Raw genomic sequence first — 23754 nt, 5'->3', positions numbered from 1 at the left:
ATTTATTCTCCGGGGATAATATTTAAGAACGATGCTACAAGGCGAAGGGCACTTAAATCAACGTCCTCTGCTACCTCAAAACGCCACGGGGATACGTACGCACCCGTGCTAGGAACAAGCGATCTCGCGTAAGTTCGAGAGTCACCTAAAGGGCCCGCCATACCTGGACCGAGCAGCGGCGATCGACTCAGCTGGGCGCCGGCCTGGTGTGACGGCGGCGTCTCGACCACGTCCGTGCTGCTGCTCGTGGTGGTGGTGGTGGTGGTGGCGGCGGCCGTGGTACTGCTCTGCATGCCCGGGTTGTTTCTATCCCACATGTTTACAGTTTTATTATTGTAGTTGCTCGGGTCGCCCCAAGCTGAGGTACCATCATCGATTTCCATTTTGCGTCGAATGGATGGCGGAGAAGGCTCCTCCCAGCCCGTGGCCTCACTGTTGTCCTTCTGTTTGACGGGGACCGGACCCCCGATCCACCCGGTTCCCGTCTGCTTAACGGAAGCGGCTCCTCCCCAGTTACTCACATTGCTGTCTTGGGGTTTGCCCGCCCAGTTCTGTTGGGGGCCAGGTTTTAAAGACTCTCCCCAGTTTGTCCCTGGATTCACCTTTGCGTTTGTGCCATTACCCCAGCCACTGGTCCCAGACCTGGTAGCGTCGTTCCAACCAGACCCTGACCGATTACTGTCGGCATCCCATCCAGAGCCATTTTTTTTCCCGTCCCCCAAGTGTCCGAGGACGGAAGACGAGTCCGCCCAATCTCCCCCTCCAGCGCCCCAGGCCGGATTGGATTTTTGTCCGTCTCCCCAGGTTTGAGGTTTGGGCTTCTGGGGCTCCCCCCAGGTGGGCGACTTGTCCTCCTGGTTTCCGGTCCCACTCCAAGCGTGGCCGCTCTTGGCGACAGCAGCAGCAGCAGCATTATTAACAGCAGTAGAGCTTATCGAGTCCCCCCAGACCCCCGGGCCATTTGGCGCTTTGTTGCTGCCGTCCCCCCACCCTGTGCTCGCCGGCGCAGCAGCAGGCGGTGAGCTGACCCACCCGGATACTGCAGAGGTATTTGTACTGCTCACGATGGACCCATCACTCTTCGCCCCTGAGTGTGAAGGCTGAGGAGCCGCACAGCCCCAGGCCTCTGTCCCGTTGTCATTTTTCCTCTCAGACCTAGGGGACTCCTCAAATTCCCAGGCAGTGTTTTGCTTTACGGGAGTCTGTCCCCAACCAGTATTAGACAGGACTCTTGGGTCCAGATCGTTCCTTGGCAATTGGATATGCCCTTGGTCTAGGATCCCTTTCTCTCGCCTCCGGCCTTCTGCTCCTTCCCTCCCGGAGCCCCCTTCGTGGTGACTGCCGGAACTGTCGCTACTTCCTTCGCTTGCCGTGGTTCCAGAAGACGCAGCTTTGGCCCAAGAGTTCACGTGCTCGCTGCCGGGCTGCACGGCAGGATTCTGGCCGCTGACGCTCGGACCGTCCCACCCTGTCGATCCTTTCCCGTTGCCGTCACCGTTGGAATGCTGGTTTGGGGGCTTCCCCCACTCCCCATTCACACCGTTAGAGGCGCTTCGGGTGGGGTGGCCCCAAGCCCCCGAATGGATGTGACCGACGCCGCTGCTGTTGCCGCCGCCCCGTCCCCAGGCGAGGAGCCCGGGGCCGGCAGGAGGGCCCGAGTCCCAGGCGTTACCGCCACTTCCTTCCTTCTGCGCCGCACTGCCGGATCCGTTCTGTTTAGCACTCAACGCCGAGTTCACAGTGTCTCCATTCCCCTGACTGAAGCCAGAGCTGCTGCTTCCCGCGGCAGGGTTACCCGGGGACAGGCCCCACACGGAACCGCCGAGTCCTTCGCCGCCGCTCCCTCCGACTTGAGAAACCGAGGATCCGTTAGCACCAGGAAGGCCTTGCAGGTGGGGTGGGATGATGGCCCCCATGCCGACGGCCATGCCCCAGTTTGGCAGTCCGTTCGTCTGCATTGCATTGACAGGGTTTGGCGAAGAGTTCATGGGGTTAGTGTTATTTGGTCCATCAGTGTTAAGGTTCTGAGGTTGTACGCTGAAAGACACATTCTGAGAAGCGGACGTTTGTGGTTCTGTGCTCTCCGGCGGCAGCAGGCTTCCCCAAGCACCTAAAGTGCCCGGCGGGTTCCCGTTCTGGTTGCCCGCGTTTTGACCTATGGCACTGACCGGACTGCAAATACTGGAAGGGTTGCCTGTCGCCACAGTTCCTTCGTGTCCGAGTACGGGCCAGGCAGCTGGGTTGGCATTAGGGTTCAGGTTAAGATTAATGCCGGCATTGGAGTTGGAAGCACCCCAGCAATTCTGACTTCTCCCGTCTCCGATCATGCTGTCCATTTTCCCATCCCCGCCGCCGAGGGAGCAGTGAGCTGGGCCCGAGCTGGGGCCCGCGGCTACGCCCCACACTCGGGCCGCGTTCCCGTTCCCGTTGGCGCCCCCTGCTCCCAGGGCACTCTGGTTAGAAGGGCTCTGGACGGGCACCCCGTTGGTGCCATTATTGCCGTTCGTCTTCTTGGTGTGTCCGGTGAAGGCGCCCTGGGCACTCCCCGTAGCCATGCTACTGTTCTCCGAGCCACAGTTGGAGGCAGAGTCAGTGTCCGTAGTGCATTCTGAGGCAGACTCAGTCTCTGTTCCTGTGATGGAAGGCCACGCCTCCTTGTCGGTCCTGTCTGTGATCACTTGGTCCCAGCTGCAGCTGGCTTCGCTTCTGTGCGTGGGCTGCTGTCCCCGGTGGGAACTGTCATAGTGATCCGCCGATCCGCCGTGACTGAGATCTGCAAAAGATGAAACACACGCGGAATTAGATCTTGCTCGCGTGGGTCAGCGGAGCCCCTGTTAACTAGTCTTTGGGAGAGGCCCCTCATCTCCAGCTTCAATTCTGAGCGGCACATGCTAAAAAACGACTCAAAGGAAACAGTGATTCGGCGTCATCCTAAGTTCCCATTTGAAAAAGGGCTGACGTTTCTACAATTATATCCGTTCTGACCACGACAGCACAGCGTCATCCCTCTGGAGGAGCCTCACAGGACACGTGAGCACGCGGGCGTCTCGGAAGGCGTACGCAGTAAAGGAAGCTGCATAGCTGAAACGCAGCACGCTGGAAATTTCGGTGGCCGTGGCACACCTAAACCTACTCAGACTTTGGAAATGCCGGGGACGACGTGTCCACACGCGGCCTTGAGTCCAGCCCGTAGTTCTCTTCAAGACCTCCAGCCGGAGCTAGCATAGAGTACAGAGGCTACAGCGCTCATTTAGTAGAAAACGTGTGTAAATACGGTGCAAAACTGCGGAACAGAACCAGTATTTTGGGGGTGGGGGACAGAGGGAGAGAGAGAAGAGGCATCGGAAAATGCTATCTCGTTATCAGGGGTACCGAGGATTAGTTATACTATTAATTTATATGTGTAATGACGTTTACGCTATTTATCTAGTATGACCAGCAATTATGGCTTATCATTGTTTCCTCTGTGTTAATAACAACAAATAAGAAGTCTCGAAGGCTCTCCAAGGATTCCTTCCACCCTTGTTTTCCATTTCCTTAACTTGCAGCCTTCTCATTGGAGACCCCCAAAATCACCTTATACAGTGTCTTCCTATATTGCATTTATATCATTTCACTCTTGGTGAAATGCTTTTAAAGAAGAATTTAATGGGGCGCCTGGGTGGCTCAGTCGGTTGAGCGTCCCACTTCAGCTCAGGTCATGATCTCACACTCCGTGAGTTCGAGCCCCGCGTCGGGCTCTGTGTTGACAGCTCAGAGCCTGGAGCCTGATAAGGATTCTGTGTCTCCCTCTCTCTCTGCCCCTCCCCTGCTCATGCTCTGTCTCTCTCTGTCTCAAAAATAAATAAAAACATTAAAAAAAAATTAAAAAAAAAATAAAGAAGCATTTAAAGGTGAAATGCATTTATTTTTTTTCAAAATTACTTTCATTTATTTAAAAAGTTTTTTTTAATGTTTATTTTTGAGAGAGAGAGAGAGAATGAGCATGCGTGTAAAGTAAGGGCAGAGAGAGAGGGAGACACAGAATCCGAAGCAGGCTCCAGGCTCTGAGCTGTCAGCCCAGAGCCCGATGTGGGGCTGGAACTCACGAATCATGAGACCATGACCTGAGCCGAAGTCGGACGCTTAGCCGACTGAGCCACCCAGGTGCCCCAAGGTGAAATGCTTTTGAAGAATCCACCATTTGGTATCTGCATTTTATTTCCTAGTTATTCGAGTATTTCTTTCTTTTTTTTTTTTCAACGTTTATTTATTTTTGGGACAGAGAGAGACAGAGCATGAACGGGGGAAGGGCAGAGAGAGAGAGAGGGAGACACAGAATCGGAAACAGGCTCCAGGCTCTGAGCCATCAGCACAGAGCCTGACGCGGGGCTCGAACCCACAGACCGCGAGATCGTGACCTGGCTGAAGTCGGACGCTTAACCGACTGCGCCACCCAGGCACCCCGTATTCGAGTATTTCTAACGTTGCAATCCAACTTCTACTCCAACGGATTTTCCAGCAGACTGCATTACAAGTATGTATCACTCGGGGCACCTGGGTAGCTCAGTCCGTTAAACATCTGACAGCTCAGAGCTTGGAGCCTGCTTTAGATTCTGTGTCTCCCTCTCTCTCTCTCTCTGTCCCTGCCCCACTTGTGCTCTCTCTCTCAAAAATAAATTAGCATTAAAAAAAATTGATGTATGTATGTATGTATCACTCAAAAGTAAATAAAATTAATATAAAAAATTAATTTAACTTATACATACAACTCACACAACTTAGAAATCTTTGACAGTTTCTTCAAATAGTATGACAGATAATTGCAATAAATATTTCTTCTCTTTTACAATCTTTTCATCATTATGTTTTCTTCAATTTTTTAGTAAGAAAAAACTTACTCCTAGGCAGTAAAACTGGGCTTCCCCCTTAAAATTTAATGAAGCTAAAAGAAAAGGAGAGAGTGCAAAGAATGATCACTACAGCCACAAAGAACATCCTAGAGACAACTTCAACCTTAAAAAAAAAAAAAAAAAAGAAAGAAAAAGGTTTTGGTGTCTGATTTAACTGGGAGGTGATGAATTTAAGCTATTTTTAAAAAAATGTTTATTTCTTTATTTTGAGAGAGAGTGAGTGAGTGTGGGAGGGGCAGAGAGAGAGAGAGGCAGAGTGAGAATCCCAGGCAGGCTCCAAGCTGTCAGCACAGAGCCCAACGCGGGGCTTGATCTCACAAACTGTGAGATCATGACCAGAGTCGATATCAAGAGTCGGACACAACCGACTGAGCCACCCAGGAGCCCCTTTGCAACCCTGGTTTGCGACAATTTCCCCCACGGGTTTTGTGTGTACTACAAAAACTAGCTTTTGTAATAACTAATTTAAAGAAATGAATGAGCCTCTTGTCATTGAACACAGAAAATAAGACCAAGTTAAAAAACGGGGATTATCGCTCATTATCAACAAATCTCCCACCGTTCACTCCCCATCAGTCCTGCTTCCTTCAGGGACAGGATATACCAGGAGGCAGACCACTCCCCTCCTGACCAGGCTAGCCCTCACTGCAACCCACACCTTGAAGCCAGGACAGAAACAACCTGGCTTCCAGTGTGTCCCTTCCGAGACCTGGAGTACCTTCTGAATACATCGTATTACCATTTCTATCCCGTAACAGGTCACAGTGTAAGAGTCCGTTCTCTCTTAATGGTCCAGAGGGTTTGGGCAAAATGCTTTCTGATTACTGCTCACCTCCCAATCTGATGGACTCACACACAGTTCTACATCAGGTTTGAAAAAGGTGTTTGCATCCTTGATGGTACGAAGGACAGCATCACAGGCCAGCGGAAAAAGGAAGGCCTGGCTAACGAATGCTGTTGGGACAAGTGGCGAGCCATATGGAAAACATAAAAGTAGGTCCCTGCCTTCTTTCATGTACTAAAATAAGTTCTAGATGGATTAAAGGCCTAATTACGAAAAGTAAAACTTTTTAAAAGATGTTTATTTATTTTGAGAGAGAGAGAGAGAGAGACAGAGGGAGAGAGGGGGAGAGCACGCACATGCGCACGAGTGGGGAAGGAGCAGAGAGAGAAGGAGAGAAGGAATCCCAAGCAGGCTTCGCGCTGTCAGCATAGAGCCTGATATAGGTCTCGATCTCACAAACCATGAGATCGTGACCGGAGCCGAAATCAAGAGTCAGAGGCTTATCCGACTGAGCCACCCAGGAGCCCCAGTGAAACTTTTTTTAAGCTCAATAAGTAAATACAGAAAGCTGTCGCCATGACCTGGGGCATTCATCTTCTTAAAGAGTTGATAAATCTGACTAGTTAATATTAAAAACACTTGTATGACAGAAGATATCATACAAAGGAAGCTAAAAAACGAGCCACAGACAGGAAGAAGAGAGAACAGATAAACGATGATTATCAGGATAAAGAACTCCTAAACTCAATAAGAAAGAGACAACAACCCAACAAAAATGGGAAAAGGAAGACGCAATTTAGAGGATGCCCGCGATAGCTGCTAAAACATGAAATAATAACCAATCTCATCAATAATTAAGAAACGCACTTGAACACCACGAGACAGCATTTTACACCCTGGTCATTTTACACAAAAACATAAGGACTGATTCCCTTCGGCAGAGACGAGAATGGGATCGAGCAACGTCCGGAACATTTCTAAAATAGAGATCTGAAGCAAATATGGCAAAAGATTATGTTCACTCTGTATTGTAGACAGTTGTATCATTTTCTGTACACCTTCTTCTACTGCAAATGTTTAAAAAAAAAATTAAATGCTTAGGGGCGCCTGGGTGGCTCAGTCGGTTCAGTGTCCGACCCTCGGTTTCAGCTCAGGTCACGCACGGTCCCAGGGTTGTGGGATCGAGCCCTGCGTCTTGCTCCATGCTGATGGGGGAGCCTGCTTAAGACTCTCCCTCTACCCCTCCCCTGCGTATGTGCGCACGTCCCCTCTCCTTCTAAATAAAAACAAAACAAAACAAAAAATTAAATGCTTAATTGTGATAACAAAAGTGACATAGCTGGAATCCCAAAAGGTACCCAAGATGAGCGGCCACTGTTATTAGACAGTAGGAATGCAATTAAAAGATCAAACCTCTACTGTTCGAAAACTGTTCTAACTTTACGCATGCAAAGAGATTCAGTGTGATGAAAACACCCATCTGGTCACTGAGTTACGTCTAATTCCGGAGGTGAGTTCCTCGAGGGCACGGATGTATCTTTTGAGTTTTAGAGGCATCATGCCTGCCACGTGGCAGGCGACCAATAAAGGTTTCCTGGACAAACCAAAGCATACGCGACGAGTAGCGAACCTGAGTCCCAGCTAAAGGGAACCTGAGTCCCAGCTAAAGGGACCCAACAATGTGAAGTCCCTTCACTCCACAAAGACGATGACAGACCACATAAACCCTAGGGTTCTCAACTCCAAACTGGAAGATTTCTGGAACTGACAAATACTACACACACACATACACACACACACACACACACACACACACAAGTTGCAAGCGACGTGTGTGGCATATTCAATCTTAAGCAAAGATTTTTTGTGGTGAAACAGACATTTCCCATCTCCGCCCTTTTCGAGTATACAGTGCGGTGGCTTGAAGCACATTCACGCCGCACAAGCATCAGCACACTGGAGTGTATACCTGTTCCACACCAGCTCCTCCTTCCGCCCCGCCCCCCAGCCCCCAGGCTCTGGTCACCACCACTCGACTTTCACACTCTGGGACTCTGACTATCCCACGAACTTCCTATAAATGGAATTCGTGCAATCTCTGTCCTTTTGGTCTGGCTGATTTCAGTCAGCATGATGTTTTCCGGGTTCATTTGTGTTGTAGCAGGTGTCCCAATGTCCTTCCTTTTTCCTTTAACGTTTATTTTTGAGAGAGAGAGACAGAGAGAGACAGAATGTGAGTGGGGGAGGGGCAGAGAGAGAGAAGGAGGCAGGCTCCAGGCTCCGAGCCGTCAGCACAGAGCCCGATGCAGGGCTTGAACTCACGGACCATGAGATCATGACGTGAGCCGAAGTCGGACGCTTAACCGACTGAGCCCCCCAGGTGCCCCGAGAATTTCCTTCCTCTTTAAGGCCGACCCACACTCCACTGTGTGCATACGCCACATCGTGTTTACCGACTCATCCGTCCAGGGACGATCTGGGTTGTTTCTACCTTTTGGCTACGGTGAAAAATGCTGCTATAAATACGAGTGGACAAATACCTGTTCCAGTCCCTCTTTTCAATTCTTTTGGGTACACACGCAGAAGTGGGACAGCGGGGTCACGGGGTAAATCCATGTTTAATTTCTTGAGGCAATGCCACACTGTGTCCCATAGTGGCTGCACCATTTTAAGCATTTCTAACAGCGAGACACAGGGTTCCATTTGCTCCACATCCTTGACAACACTTGTTACCTTCTGTTGGAAAAACAGCCATCCTAATGGATATTTTTAGAGTCGAACTTACTTATTCTGTTTAAAATAAACAGAGTCAAAGACAAAACGCTACACGGTCTGGCAAGAAAACACCACAAAACCCAGTGCATTTTCAATAAATACCGTAGAACAATTCCAACATATGCCATCCTGTTACTCAGATGATTTTGTTTTGGAATTTTCTATAAATATTTATAATCAAAATATGAAACTGTAAATAATAAATATGAATACAAAAATGAGCCAGAACATTTGAGACATTATGAGATGATAAAATATAGGGGCACCGTTACCGCTTATGAGAAAAATAAACAAATGTAGATCTTTACATTTGCTAACACTCTGTAAGAAAAAGCAATTTATAAACTTCTCTATGAGGCAGGAAGAGGCCAGGGCTGACAAATACTTAAATTCTGTACTTTCACAGATAGTTCTTTGTCTTTAGAGCTTTCCAACACCAACAAAGGGCCAAGGACCAAAGGCTAACGCTGGATTCAAGGAGATGACCAGGTGAGAAAAGTAATTCTTTTCATTAACAAAAATGAAAAAAATCTCAAAGTTTGAAGTACCCCCAGTCATTAGGCTAAAAAAGGCTGATAACTGCACCGAGGTGCAGCCGGGGTATCAGAGGCGCGGGGGCAGCCGGCTGTCTCTGTCAGTACGGCCATCTTGGGAAGAGATGACCGCCGTGACAATAAGGCCCCCGCTGACGTTCGTTCCTTCCCAGGGTCTGAGGCAAAGAGCTCCAGAAAAGCAGAGCAGGGAAGTCCTGGCAGGAAGGAGAGTCACTTCTACGGACATGCCCGACAGCTGAGACAGCAGATGGGCAGGGTCAAGTCAATCAAGCCATGCCTGTGAGTTTAGATGTGAGTATCTCTAGAAACTTCCACTTAAAAATGATCTCAGGGTGGTGAGTTTGAGCCCCATGTTGGGCACAGAGATTACGTAAAATTAATAAATAAATAAAAACTTAAACAAAAGAGAGAGAGAAACAAAACCTCCCTGCGAACGTCCCCTGGCCGAGCTCCCCACTTCTCGCCTGGGTTAGGGTCACGGCGCCCCAGGGCCCCCCCCGCCCCCCGAAGCCACCCTGCTCCTCTGCAGGGAGCCCCACACCACGTGTTCTTTCCAGACGGACACCCAGCACATCGCGGCTGCGCGCTGCAACACTTCAAAGGGCTCCTAACGTAAAGACCCAAGTCTGCGGGTCACCCACCGGGCTTGGCTGTCTCTCGGGACTCCATCTCACACCGTCCCTTCCCCTCCTCTGTGCTCAAGCCAGGTCCACCAGACTCCACCCGCGCTCTGCTCCCCACGGGCAGGGCCTCGCTAGCAGCTGCCCCCGACCCGGACTCCAGGCCTCCTCTTCTCGCCCATCTCAGCTCCGCAGACATCTCAGCCGAGAAGCGTTCTTCCCTCGCCGCTGGGGCCCTCGGACACATTAAACTTGACAGTCTGCTTTCCTTTTCATTCGTTGAGACCAGGGCCTGGCAAACATTCTCTGTGAAGGGCCAAAGAGTAAATATTTTAGGCCCTGTGGGCCATATGGCCTCTGAAACAACCACTCCGCTCTGTCACCGTGGTGCAAAAGCCGCCGTGGATAATACGTAAATGAAGGAGTATGGCCGTGTCCCAACAAAACTTTATTTACAAAAGCAGGTGGCAGGCTAGATTTGGCTTGCGGGCCGCGCTTGCCAAGCCCTGATTTAGATGAGAACTATCTCGGAGCGCCTCCCACGTGCGGGCATCATGCTGGGGACACAGTGCTGAACCAGACAGACAAGCTCCTTCTCTCATGGAGCGTACATCTTGGTGTGCGTTATCCATCCGTGTGACAGTCTGTCTCTCCCTCTAGGCTGTAGATTCTGACAAGGCAAGGACGGCCCAGTTTTTTCCTCCCGTGTTCGGCAGAGCATCTCAGACGATTACAATTAGCAGCGAAAAAGTTTACATTTACAAAAAGTTGTAACTGACATTAGAAATCTACAACGATCGATCGCCTCTCGGCCTTTTGGCTAAGATCAAATGTAGACATCTACAACGGACACGTAGTTTCCTTCAAAGGTGGGTCCTGGAGTGAAGAAGTCTGGGGCAACACCGTTCTACTTAAAACAAAGCAAACTGCTGGGCCGTGTATGCCCTCCCCCACCGCCCCGCCGCCTGTACGGTCTCCCCCCGGGTCCCCCTGGGTCCCAGACAAGCTGCGGGCTCGGGGGCACCTTGTGGCCTGGCACACCTCCCGTCCCCATGTCGGTTTCAGCTGCAGCTGCTGACATTTCACGTCTGGCCTGCCATCACTGGGCACACTGCTCCTCCCTCCTCCTCCTTTCTTCTAGTTCAGGGGCTCTTCCGTTTCTTACTTCTTGGTCCTTCAACAACATCAGAATAAACTAGGTCTCCAAAAATTAATTCAGAGGCAGTACGTGGAGACCGAAAGTACATAAAAAGTACCTAAAAAGTAAACAGAAGGTATTCTTGTGTTTCCAAGGGCAGGTTCTAGGTATTTCTCTGAAAATTACGAATGCAGAAATAAATACATAAAAAAACTAAAGGGGTCTCTGGGTGGCTCAGTTGGTTGAGCATCCGACTCTTTTTTTTTTTTTTTTTTTTTAACTTTCTTGGAAAAAGCTTGTTGATTTATTTTCGGGGGAAGGTGGTGGTGGGAGAATCCCAAGCAGACTCCACACGGTCAGTGCAGAGCCTGATGTGGATGGACCTCGGTCTCATGAACTGCAAGATCATGACCTGCGCCAAAATCAAGAGTTGGACGCGTAACCGACCGAGGCACCCAGGTGCCCCGAGTGTCCAACTTCCACGAAGAGCATGGAACCTGCTTCAGATTCTCTTGTTCTTTCTCTGTCTCTGTCTCTCTCTGTCTCTTTCTCCTTCCCTCCCTCCGCCCCTCTCCCAGCTTGCATGGTCTCTCACTTTCTCATTAAAAAAAAAAAAAAAAAAAGCCGGGACTAAACATCACACCGAGCTACCGTTTCACCATCAGAAACAATTCTGAAGTCGCGAACCCTCTCATTTTACTTTCCACTCAAGGAAGTGGCATCAACAGACCCAGACAGGGCTGCGTGGCCGGCTCAGTCGGTGGATCGTGAGATTCTTCATCCTGGGGTTGTGAGTTCGAGCCCCACACTGGGCACAGAGATTACGAAATAAATAAAATAAAACTTAAAAAAATACACAGAGTTCAACTGCTATAAAGGGCCTTATTGGGACAACTGGTGAAATTCGAGTGTATTAAATTCAGGTACACTAGCTAATGGGATTATGCCAAAGTTAAAGGTCCTAAATCTATCATTACACTGTGGCTGCAGAAGAGAGCATCTCTGTACACGGGAGCCATGGAGGGGCCGCGACGCCTGCAGTTTACTTCCGAATGCTGCTCCGGCAAAACAAATAAATGGGCACATGTGGGAAGCGAGAGCCACGCAGGATGGCCCACAGAAAGCCCAACGTTAGCCCACAGAGCAAAGACTACTAACGCGTGCCTCCTGTGCTTTTTATATCAAAAACAAACAAGAGTTCTCGTTTGCTGCGCATCAGCAAGTTGGGAACGCGCAGCCTCTTGTCAAAGACGTGTGAGTTTCAGAACGCCAGCCACTCTGCCAGGAGAGGGCCGGGAGTCTGTTCGGCACCAAAGGTGGTGCCCTGGGCCCTGTTTCCCGAGGCAGCAGCACTGCTGAGACGGCCCTGTTTGGGCCGTCAGGTCTATGGAAACCTCACCGAGCCCACACGAGCTGACCTGGCTCAAAACCCGGAGTGCAAGAAGGAACGACCGCGGCCCTGAGACGGCCCCTTCCGGCAGGTGAGGCCCCACCCCGCCCACACCCACCACACGTGTGAGACCTGGGCCCCAGGCCTGGATCGTCGGTAGAGGACACACGCGTCAGGCTGTAGAGCAAATATTAGAACTAGAACACTGGGATTTCTTCCTTACCTTCTACGCTAAAAAATAAAACCAAATGCTAATTTTTCTCCATCCTCCACTTTGGTGGCCGTAGCTGAGGCTAAGACAGTAACGATAATCTAACCTGAGGGCCTTGCCGTGGGAGATGGGGACAGGGAGTGATATTTAGCTGGCAGAGTTAACAGGACCTACAGAAAGACTGGACATGTGGGGAGCGGGACAGGAGGACTCAAGAATGAAGCCCAGATCTGGGGTTTGGGTGCTGAGCTCGGGAGCACTGGAGTAACAGCAGTTCTGAGAAGGGGGAGGAGGAAGGGACATGACGGTGCAGACTCAGCAGGGAGTCTGGGGTGCTCGCGAGACATCCAGGCAGATCCGCCCCAAAGTCCGGGGAGAAATCAGCCAGGAGCTCAGATGTGCGTGGTTCAGCTCATCAGCACAGGGCGTGTCCTTGTCCCCTCTGTCTCCGCGTGGACGGGGGCAACGCTGCCGGTGCTTTATCTAGCTCTTTAAAAGGCCACCAGTGCCACTCCTGTCTCCTCTCCATGCCCGTCAGCCTCCTCAACAGCCCAGCCGAGTGGGAGCCGCATCTAACAGGCGCCGTCCCTGAGCGGTAGCCTCTTCCTCAACAGCGAGAACACGTCCGCAGGTGGCACACGCCAGGAGACAAGTGCTCGCGACTCAGAGGCGAGCTGAACGTTCCAGAACCAGGCATGAACAGCGGGAAGGGGCAGAAAAGAGTGAGAAGGCCGGGGGAGAAGAGCACGAGGAAGGGAGAGATGAAAGCAGATGAAGAAATGTCTCAGAAGTGACTCTGAAGAGTGTTCCAGAGAACGGCGCACGCCCTGCACTCCCGCACGGAGAGGACAAAGGAGAGGGCCTGCTCCGTCCCCAGCGCTGCCCGAAAAGCCCGCATCCACTCGCAGCGAGGGCCTTTGTCCCCAACCCTGCAAAGACCGGCGGTCTCTACACAAGCAGCTCTTTGGAGGGGCCGAAGAGGAGGCTAACAAGTTAACGTGCTACTCGTTATCAATGGTGTTATTACTTACTACGTAGGCTGCTACAAATTGTTTGTATTCAAACGTCTTTAGTTGTAATGAAAACGGTGGATAAGGAACAAAATGAAAGGGACAATTATTATGATGTTTTTCATTGTAATTAAACTTTCAGATCTCCAAACTAATATAAGTATTTATCTAAGAAAAGTACTTTTGTGGGCGCGATTTACATTAAACACATAAAAACCAAGAAGTTAAGGATGAGAAGTAACAATCCCTCTATGCTGTAGGGCTACGCTTCTGATTTTTTGGCCCTATTCCTTGATGCTCCCAGTTCTGGTACATTCCCAGTGCCCTAGGAGTGTTCTTATTTATTAAAAGATTAAAAAAAATTTTTTTTGATGTTTATTTATTTATGAGAGAGAGAGAGCACGAGCAGGGCAGGGGCAGAGAGAGAGGGAGACACAGAATCCGAAGCAGGCTCCAGGCTCTGAGCTGTCAGCACAGGCCCAACACGGGGCTTGAACTCACGAACCATGAGATCATGACCTGAGCCCAAGTCCGAAGGTTAACAGACTGAGCCACCCAGGTGCCCCTGAAAGATTTTTTTTAACGTTTATTTGTTTTTGAGAGAGACAGAAAGACACGGTGTGAGCAGGGGAGGAGCAGAGAGGGAGGGAGACGCAGAATCCGCAGCAGCCTCCAGGCTCCCAGTGGTCAGCACAGAGCCCGACGCGGGGCTCGAACCCACGAACTGCGAGATCGTGACCCGAGCCAAAGTCGGACGCATAACCGGCTGAGCCACCCAGGCGCCCCATCCCGGGAGTGTTCTTTCAAACGTCTCTCTGTATGGGGCAGGGCCCCGTATCACACCTGTCCGCATGCAACCCCCATCACAGTGTCCTCAGCCACTGCTCCCTTAGACAGACACGTCTAGCTGAGCACACCTGCTTCCGAGGCCCACCTGATGGGCTTACAGGGACTCCTCAGGTGAACGGACCCGGTGTCTTCAAGAAGAGGACCTTGTGCCGTGACAGAGGCGGGCACAGGACACACAGGCTCCATTCCTTCGCTACTTTTCCCTTATTTTCCTTATTCCACTTGTATCTTGTTTCCTCATTTTTTTCCCCCTGCTCAAGAAGTTTTACGAGGAGAATCATGTCCTATTGCTTCAATGTTAAAAAACACCAACAGTTCGAACATAAAAATGTGTTCAGGAGCCCGAAAGGTCTCAACAACTAAAAAGCAAAAAGTTATGATTTTAACGCCACGGTTACAGTTTTCAACTAAAGACTTGTTTTGAAAACACCACTCACCGCAGCCTTCTTAGCGCAGCGCTAAAGACAGCACAAGCGCCCAGACACAAGCAGGAGAGCTGACATCGCCAACACACGAGGTGTGACGCCCTGAGCCACTTTGGAAAATCAGGCCAGACTCACTCGCCGCTGTCCCTTCCCCACGCGGGTGCCTCTGAAATCTATGGGCCTCTGAGGAGCACAGTTTGAGCAGCTCTGTCTCAGGGATCCCTAACTGTGTCTCCCCTCCCTGTCCTCCTGCCGTCACCACGGCCACGGTCTTTATCACTAGCCTGCCACCTCCAGCACTGCTGCCACGCACTCTTTTTCTCTTTCAGTTTTTTAGAGAGAGACAGAGAGAGAGAAAGTGTGTGCACAAGCGGGGGGTGGGGTTAGAGGAGGAGGGAGAGAGAGAATCTTAAGCTGGTTCCATGCTCAGCACAGAGCCCTACGTGCGGCCCCATCCCACAACCCTGGGATCATGACCTGAGCCGAAATCAAGAGTCCACCACTCAACCGACTGAGCCACCCAGGTGCCCCCATGACATATTCTGATAATTTATTCCAAAAATGAAAATGTAAAAAGGCCGTCATTCTCTTTATGTTGAAGGCACACCGTTCTTCCTAAGAAAACTTTCTGACTTCAACAATATTTGAATAACATGCTTCTCATAAACCAAAGTTCACAGAGAGAATTATGCAAAGAAGAATGTGTGAAGTGACTGACTGACTTCCTAGGAGCGGGATTTTGAAATGAATGAGAGCTGTGAAGCGAAGCGATACCGTATTCTCTTACAGGTATTCTAGACTCTCCTGCGTCGCCCAGGGGCTCTGGAAGGCTAACGTGCCTGCGATCATAAGTCTGAGAGAGACTACAGAGTTGTCACAGCCATAAGACAGCACATAGCACTTTGAAATTGCAAGCATCTCCACGCACACTGAATTAACTGAACCTTAACAAATAATGTCCATCTCAGAGACGGGGAAACCTCTGTTTCAGAGAGCTCACACTTGGAAAAGCTGTTTCGGCTAACAAGCAGTAAGGGCTGAACTGAACCCTGCATCTAGTGCCCCTCTCACTCTACCATTCTATCAAACTAGTTCCCCCTAAAAGAGCTATAAAAAGAAAAATCGAATGAAGTTTGTCTATCACGTTAAAATCTCTTTTCTTCTGCCGTTAGCATTCTAAAAATAGATGTCTCTATAAAAATCTAAGTAACATAACTGCCTTAAGTGATTAAATTAAAACGGGTTACACAATAGCATGATTTAAAGAGAAAAGCCTCCTTTTTTTTTTTAAATTCCAAAATGTTACCATACACACACAAGATCTTCAAGTATTTAACTCAGAACTTCCAGCAGCTGGAGTAAGCAACATCCTAATGAGGGATCAAATTCATCAGATAGGGAAGCGCCTGCACGGTCCACCCAGCAACGTGCAGAACGCCTCATCAGCACTAGCGCTGAGCCGCCGACAAACAGCCCGCTGCTCGTTCTTCACCCCCAAAGTCCCCGGGACTGAAACGATCAAACAGCAAACCATACATTATAGAAAGGAATTCCGAACGCTCTCCATAGCTGAAAATGTTTCCTAATGCTGACTGATAACACACGGCGCCTGCCACTCGTCCTTCCAGGAGCGGGATGAACGGAACAACTGCGCTCGGCTTTTGACAACCAGAGCCGCCTCCCCTCCCACCGCCTTTCCCGTGCGCCAGGATGTCGTGGAGAAAGCGCTCTGAATCGACAATGCCATCTCGGGGCACAACTCTAAACACTTCATCTGTCAACTTGCACAAATACAAGGAATTATGAAATGCAGAACAGAGTAAAAGGTTTACTGAGAACAACAGTCCAACTGTCCACAACACTCAGCTTTTGGGCCTGTGCTTTCTGCACAGAAATGGCTTGGGGGCAGGTTAGGGACCTATCGGCGCGGCAGGACCCAGGGCAGGCCGCTGGGCTCTCAGCAGCTGGGCGCTCAGCAGCTCGGAGGAGGCAGCCGGCAGAGCTGGGTCGAGAGCCACGGGAGCCCTCCGCCCCCGCCCCCGCCCCCGCAGCACGGCCACGGCCGAGGCGGCGCAGCGGGTGGCCACGACGCCATTTTATCCACTCGGGGCCCCGGGCGCAGAGCCGCCCCGCTCGCCTCCGCCTCCCCGCTCTCCCCGCTCGCTCGCGCCGAGCGCCGCCGGGGGTGGGGGTACCTGCAGGCGCGGCCCGCCCGGGCCCGGAGACGCTGCCTCGCGAGCCGGCGGGGGCGCGCGGCTCCACCATGTCGGCCGCGCGCCGCCGGGACCCTCCCGCGCAGGCCTGCGGCCGGGCAACCTGCGGGCGCCCGCGGGGCCGGGGGCCGGCGATGCCCTTTCCGCGCCGGGAGGTACCCGATTCATCCCCTGCCACGAGGGGGGAGGCACCCACCGAGGGATTTGAAAGCTCTGATTATCTAATTGCAGCTGACACTAAACCGATCTATCTTCCTTCCTCTTTAAATTCTTTCGATTGTCACCCAACGTTTGCACTTGAGGACCGGCTACGGGGCGCACCACCACCGGGGGCCCCTCTTCTGCTGTTTTGAAAGGCAGCCAGAAGAATAAGGCCTAGCGCCTACTGGCTGCGTGCAAATAAACGCTGTTCTTTCATAGTGCCTTTGTTTTCCGTTCCTTCCTCCTTCCCGCTTTCTCTAAACAACCCTGAAACATTTGGCATACCAACACTGGCGATAATATTCTAAACGAGTCCCATATGTAAACTGGCAAGGGTCCAACTTCTTAATTACTTTCCTGCCTCTATCTAAAAAAGATCTAAGTAGCAAACACTACCCTACTGCATATTAATCAAAGCCTCTGTTTATAAATGTACAAAGCAGCCACCAAAACAATACATTGTTCTGCCTTTAGCACAATGAAAAAGACTTTTTTTTCAAGCTCTCAAGTGTCTCGAGCTACAGTTATGTGGCAGACTTGCAAAAACATAGTCTGCCTAGAAAACCACATGACAAAATGACATCTTTCTGGAACCTGGATGGTGTGAATCACTGCATTTATCTGCTACCACTCATCTTACCAGTTACAACTTTTGCCAATTGGCTAAATGAGCTCCCCTCCAAATTAATACATGAATTAAAAAATCCATTCCCCCCCCCCCATTATTTTTTTAGAAGGCCAATGTTTTATTTCAGGACAAATGCTGTTTAGGGAACCCGGAACCAAGGCTGGGGAACCCTGGCTTCTCCGACTCGTCTCGTTTTGCAGGAGCCCCTCTCCAGCCCGGCAACTTGTATCTCTCTGTGGAAACCGCCCACGACGGAGGACTGGAGGGAGACCCAGCAAAAGCTCGGCTGGTTCTCGAACACAGGTCATTCTTTATCTCCACATGGCAAAGCACGGCGTCTGCCTCTGGAAGGTTCATAATGTCCCCTACACGTGTAACTGCTCCAAGGGGTCTTTGTCCGTACTGCCTCTTGACTGCTGCTCACCGACCACCAGATCGGGCCACTGGGCAGGCGATGAGCGCCGAGCCAACAGAGACGGGGCCGGCGAACAGATGGATTCCTAGTTAGAACCGCTGGGTCAGGGGACAGGGCCACCTAGCGTGTTTATCAGTTCTCCCCAGCTGCCCTCCCCAGAGGCCGCACCAGTTCACATCCCTACCTACAGCCAGTTGCCCACTGCCCCTTCCCACACTTCCACCTGCCGGGTGTGGTGGTTCCGGAGTCTCGCTGCGAAGACTAATAAACAAGTTAATACGTGTAAAGCACTTGGATCCGGCAAACAGTGAGCACTCCCTCAATCGCCGGTGCCACAGTGACTACAACAGATTGTCAAGTTCTGGCAACTTGGTACGTGAAGAACGATGTAGCCCTGTTGTTTTCACCTTCATTTATGTTTCCCGTGGCCACACGTAACATTATCTCTCAATGCTTAGGACTCACTTGTAGTAGCTTTATGATCTGCCGGCCAATAATCTCTGCCCACTCTCCTACCGAACTGGTTTTCTTCCTCGTTGATTTATGGGAATGCTTGGTATTTCCTCTCAGGTTTTATTTACGGGTTCGTACAAAAATCTGTAACTTTTTTATACACAACTTTGTCGGCCTTTCTTTGCACGGCTTCTTGCTTGAGAGAAACCTTCAGGCCACGATGTGGAAATATTCTCCTGTGTCGCCTCTGATAGTTCTCCCGTGCGTTTTGCGTGTGGCTTTCTAGTGCTCCGTTGACCGGGGCCACCGTTTCCCAGCAGTCTGTAAGGCCACGTCATGCTCACCTCGGTCTCCACGCATGCACGTGTCTGTCCGCGGTCTCTCCGCTGCATCGCCTCTGTTCGTTTGTTTTGTCTTGCCCCAGTCACACACAGTTGTAATCAATTACTAGGGCATCATTAGCTCTACTGGGTGGCTCATTATTCTTTTAAAAAATGTTCTTGGGGGCACCTGGATGGCTCAGTCGGTTAAGCGTCCGACTTGGGCTCAGGTCATGAACTCATGGTTTGTGAGTTCGAGCCCTGCATCGGGCTCTCTGCTGTCAGCACAGAGCCCGCTTCAGATCCTCTGTGTCTCTCTCTCTCTCTCTCTGTCTACCCCTCTCCTCTCTCTCTCTCGAAAAGAAATGAAAACATTAAAAAAAAAAAAAAAAGAATTTCTTGGCTTTTCTATTTATGTACATTTACTCCCCGAGGGAACTTCCGAATTAGTCTATCAAGTTCGAAAAGTAATGTGCTGGGATAGCTCTGAATGTGCATTTGATGGGACTGGGTCATCACAGTAAGTTTGCTAGTTTATTGCTATACTCCCTGGCAGTCACCTTTCCAGCCCTGTCTCCTCTTGCTGACCTCGGCACGCTGCCCCTCCCACCCCCCACGCAGAACCACCTTCATTACCCAACGAGGCCCTCCCCGCACGCAGGCTGCTCTATCGCCTTCCCGACGAATCCAAAACTCAGCTTGTGTCGCCTCCATCAGAAAGCCTTCCTTGGCGGGTGCCCATCCTCAGTCTGGGTTATTGCGCATGTGACACCCCGCCGTTATCTCCGACTGGGCACCCCACCCCACCTGGGCCTCCCTATACTTAGTAGGCATTCAATACGTGTTTTGCTCGATGACTTAACGCTAGAAGAAACTCTGGAAGGTCAGCCTCTTCTCCCTTGTCAGAGGCATACAAACGGCCGTGTGGGACGGCTGCCTAAACATTCGGAGGGAGGAACAAAAGGAAAGAGACAGTGAAAAAGGATGAAGCCAGTGTATCGGTTTGTCAAAATACGGCAAAAACTGGCATTGCGATTTTTCCATAGGAACAAGTGTGACGGATTAATGTAAATTACAAGGTGAATCATAATGAAACTTAAGAGCTGGACTGATCTACTGACATATCCTCTTCAGAAGCATGTGCAACATAAAGGACACGAATGAATTAAAAAATCACTGTCAGGCTGGGTCTCTCTCCATATGCTACCAGCGCCTTCTACACCAGTAGAGAAAATGTATCTACGCTTGCTGGGCTAAAGCCAGTGTGACTTCGGCTTTCAACTCTTCAAAAACGCTCCCATGTCTCCACCTCCACCGCTCACTGGTATCTGTAAATGCTTTCTGTGTACCGGATGGATGCGATCACTGTCCCTTACTCCAGGGAGGACTGCAACAGTCCCCTCCCCATGGAGGAGGCAGCACTCAGATGGGAGGCAACCAGGATGCTCATGAATTCTGGCAGGTTTGCACCGTGTGACTGTTTAAACCTAAGAGCTATGATAAAGGTGATTCAAAGTCCACCAATTCCTTCCAGGGATATGTAACCTTCTCTAATCTTTGCCAATCACACTAAACCTTTTGTTTTTTCTTTTTTATCTATTTTGAGAGGGGGAGAGAGAGAGGGATCGTGCGTGCACATGCACGCACGCAAGCAGGGGACAGGTAAGAGGGAGGGAGAGAGAATCCTAAGCATGCTCTGCACTATCAACACAGAGCCCGACACGGGGCTCAATCCCACGACCATGAGATCATATCCTGAGCCGAGATCAAGAGTTGGACGCTTAACCGGCTGAGTCACCCGGGTGCCCCCACACGAAACCTTTTGGGGGAAGAAGAGTCCACATACTGATACACCTGGTATGTGTGTATTAATTTTTGTGCTGGGCTGAAAATTAACGTGCTGGGCTGAAATAACCCTTTCCACTTTTCTTTTCACGAGAAACGGTCTGCTCTTAAAATCTGAAGGATAAGTCACATACCCACTCCCTGCTTGGGTAATTCAATCTGAGTTCCCTGACAGAACCTTCTTTATGTTTTAACTTAACTTACAGTTGGAGGAATGGAATAATGAGTGAAACCGCGTTTTTCATTTTCACGCAGGTGTGGCTGCGGAGTGGAAACCTGCTTACCCAGAACAAAACACGACGACGATCTACGTGTTACTTAACATAGAACTTACACGAACTTTTACTTGAAGCGGTATCTAGGAAAGTTTCAAATGCACCAAGAAAACGTGGCCACTCTTCTGGATTTCACCTGGATATGAATTCAGTGCATAATACGCACCATGGAAAAGAAAAGTTTATAGAACGCTTCATCTCTAGGAAGGTCAGCTAAAATTTCAAAATGTACGCAGGTCACAGAGGGACGAGAGAGCTTTCTTGTGCTGTTGCAGAATTTACTCATTTAAAGATTTTGCGAGTTTAAAAAACGACTGCTGCCCCATCATAGCGTTTCAAAGATGGGCACATATTTGCTGCATTTATGGAGCACTTACTGTATCCAAGGCCCTGTGCCGCACGTGAAGCAAATATCTCACCCTCAGAGTCCTGTGAAGTAGGGGTCCCCCCATGTCACAGGTGAGGGCTCGAATGGGCAGTGAAAGCGGCTTGGTCGAAGTCACACAGGAGGTCACAGGTCTGGAAACGTTATCAGGCCCGGGGCCTGCAAGCCTGTGTCCTGACCGTGCTGCTGCTGCTTCCTGGCCAATCCCTGTGCTGGTGCCTGAGCAACACGGGGCACGGTGCCAGCGGTGCCTCTGCTGACAAAATCAAGCAAGCGCTCTGGAGCCAGTGTTTGAGTCAGAGATTAAAGGGAAGGGACCTTAGCAACTAGAGGTCCCGAGAGTCTCAGACTTCTGATTTTAGGGGGGAATGAAGTCCTAGCTGGGGGTGTGACCCATGCCAGCTGCCAGGCCTTCCCCCTGGTGCAGAGCTCTTTCCATCCAAAGGAAAGTGAGCAGCTTTCTTTTAAAAAGAAAAACTTTGTTTAAGTTTATATATTTTGAGAGAGAGAGAGAGAGAGAGAGAGAGAGAGAGAGAGAGACAGAGAGAATCCCAAGCAGGCTCTGTGCTGTCAGTGCAGAGCCCAATGTGGGGCTCAAACTCATGAACCATGGGATCATGACTTGAGCTGAAGTCGGACACTTTACCGACTGAGCCACCCAGATGTTCAAGAAGGTTTCTTTAGAGGGTACTTTCAATTTGATAGAGAGGTGAGACTCTTACAATTAGCCAGCAAACAATGTGGGCTGCACCGTGTGCCAGAAGGGGAGGCTGTGCGTGCAGACGAGGAACAGAGAGAGTGGAGGAGGGAAGGGGCTTCATGGGGGCGGGGCGGCAGCGGCCTGGGCAGGCAGGCAGGCAGGCAGGCAGGAGGGAAGAGACGAGAGGCGATCTGGCGGACGCAGGGCTGGTTAGGGTGGGAAGCGGCCACGCGGACTAGGAGGGGCAGCACGGACTGGACAGGACGGGAAGGGCTGTGGCAGCCCGGGAAAGCCAGACCCTGTGCAGCAGGAGCTGGGGAAGCAGGACAGGTTTTGAGGGGACCCGAACCAGTCAGAAAGGTTCATCTGGCTACAGGACCAGCAACTGGCGGGAAAGAGATGCACTTGCTGTAAAAGGAAGACCTCTGCTCAGGAGCCATAAGGCTGCCATTTCTTAGCTTACTGACAGAGTACAGACTGATGCCGTGTTCTGAGCGGTTTTACAGAAAATGCGGATTTATTGAGTCTTCTCTTTTTTTCTAAAGCATAATAAACTGGAAACAGCTTTCTGGAGAAGGGTATTTGCAGAGGCAAGTAAGCCAAGGAGATACCAGCGGCAGCTTCTGCACCAACGGCATCTGAAGAGTACCCGGACGCAATGCTTCCAACGAATCCTGTGGCAACAGGACAAGCCCTGAAGACAGCAGGTGTTACGCTTCTTGTCCAGGTTCTCACACTAAGCATCTTCAGCTGATACACCGAGCTGTTCAGGGACAGCCACACGCTCCCTGTGTGTGTTAAGACTGTCCAGAGGACCACCCTTCAGCGTAGAAAGGAACGGTGCTCGATTATATAATTGCTTGCGGCGAAGCAGACGGGACTATATTCCTGGCCAATGACTATATTGGATCATTTCTTTTCCTCCTTGCTTTTTGCTGACAATCACTGACCTACATCCCCTCTCCCGGGAATTTAGCAGGTAAGAGTCGGGACTATTTGAAGGGACGTGGCAAAGTGGTCTAAAAAGATTTGTTTCAAATGTATCACAGAGTCAGAGTTTTGTGAAATACTCCTAGAGATACTTTTAAGCCATGTTGGAATTATTCTCCGTGTTAAAAGGCAGCACACGAAAGAAAACATTAATATAACTTGTGACATGTTTCTTTTAAATTCCAATCTAGCACAAGAAGCCTCCTTGCTTCTCTAATTACAGACGTGAATTTCACTGCCATCAGCAAATATGGTTTCCATGCTAGAACGAGTGCCAACCGTTAAATCATCGGAAGTGGAAAGATTCAAGAAAATAACGAGAAATGTGGCCGTTGAGCACATGTACTTTGCTCTCTTCCAAAAATTTCTAAAACGTCAGTAAAGAAGTGTTTTAAGTCTGAGTCCACCAGTAAGGTCAAGAAGGCGGGACGAGGAGAGAGAGGCGATGAGAGCTGTCAGCAGTCTGAAGGCTGGAGAGCCAACGGACGAGCGGCGCTCGCTCTCGGAGCCAAGAGAAAGCCGGTGTCCAACCGCAGGCAAGGACGCCGGCAAGCAGCGGGACCCTGGAGGCCGCGGGGGCCGAGCCCGAGGTCTGACAGCTTTGGCTCAAAGGGTCTGAACGAGTTCGAGAGCCTCACCCCCGACAGAGCGGGCCCACCCCGGGCAGCCTGGTGGCCGGGC

The 23754-nt window shown here is 50.5% G+C and overlaps 1 protein-coding gene across 5 annotated transcripts in view; it reads right to left on the bottom strand.

Moving 5' to 3' along the window:
• TNRC6C (trinucleotide repeat containing adaptor 6C) overlaps positions 1–23754 on the bottom strand; it is a 98441-nt gene that overhangs the window by 54007 nt on the left and 20680 nt on the right. For all 5 annotated transcript variants that reach the window (XM_023244123.2, XM_023244124.2, XM_019818326.3 and 2 more), the window contains one exon: positions 164–2773. In XM_023244123.2, coding sequence (XP_023099891.2) covers positions 164–2773 — 2610 coding nt within the window. The remainder of the gene's footprint in view (positions 1–163; positions 2774–23754) is intronic.

This window comes from Felis catus, chromosome E1 (assembly GCF_018350175.1).
Source record: "Felis catus isolate Fca126 chromosome E1, F.catus_Fca126_mat1.0, whole genome shotgun sequence".
In the NCBI taxonomy this organism is placed as follows: Eukaryota; Metazoa; Chordata; class Mammalia; order Carnivora; family Felidae; genus Felis; species Felis catus.
The sequence above is the reverse complement of the archived record's forward strand: the minus strand, read 5'-3'. Positions and strand labels throughout refer to the sequence as shown.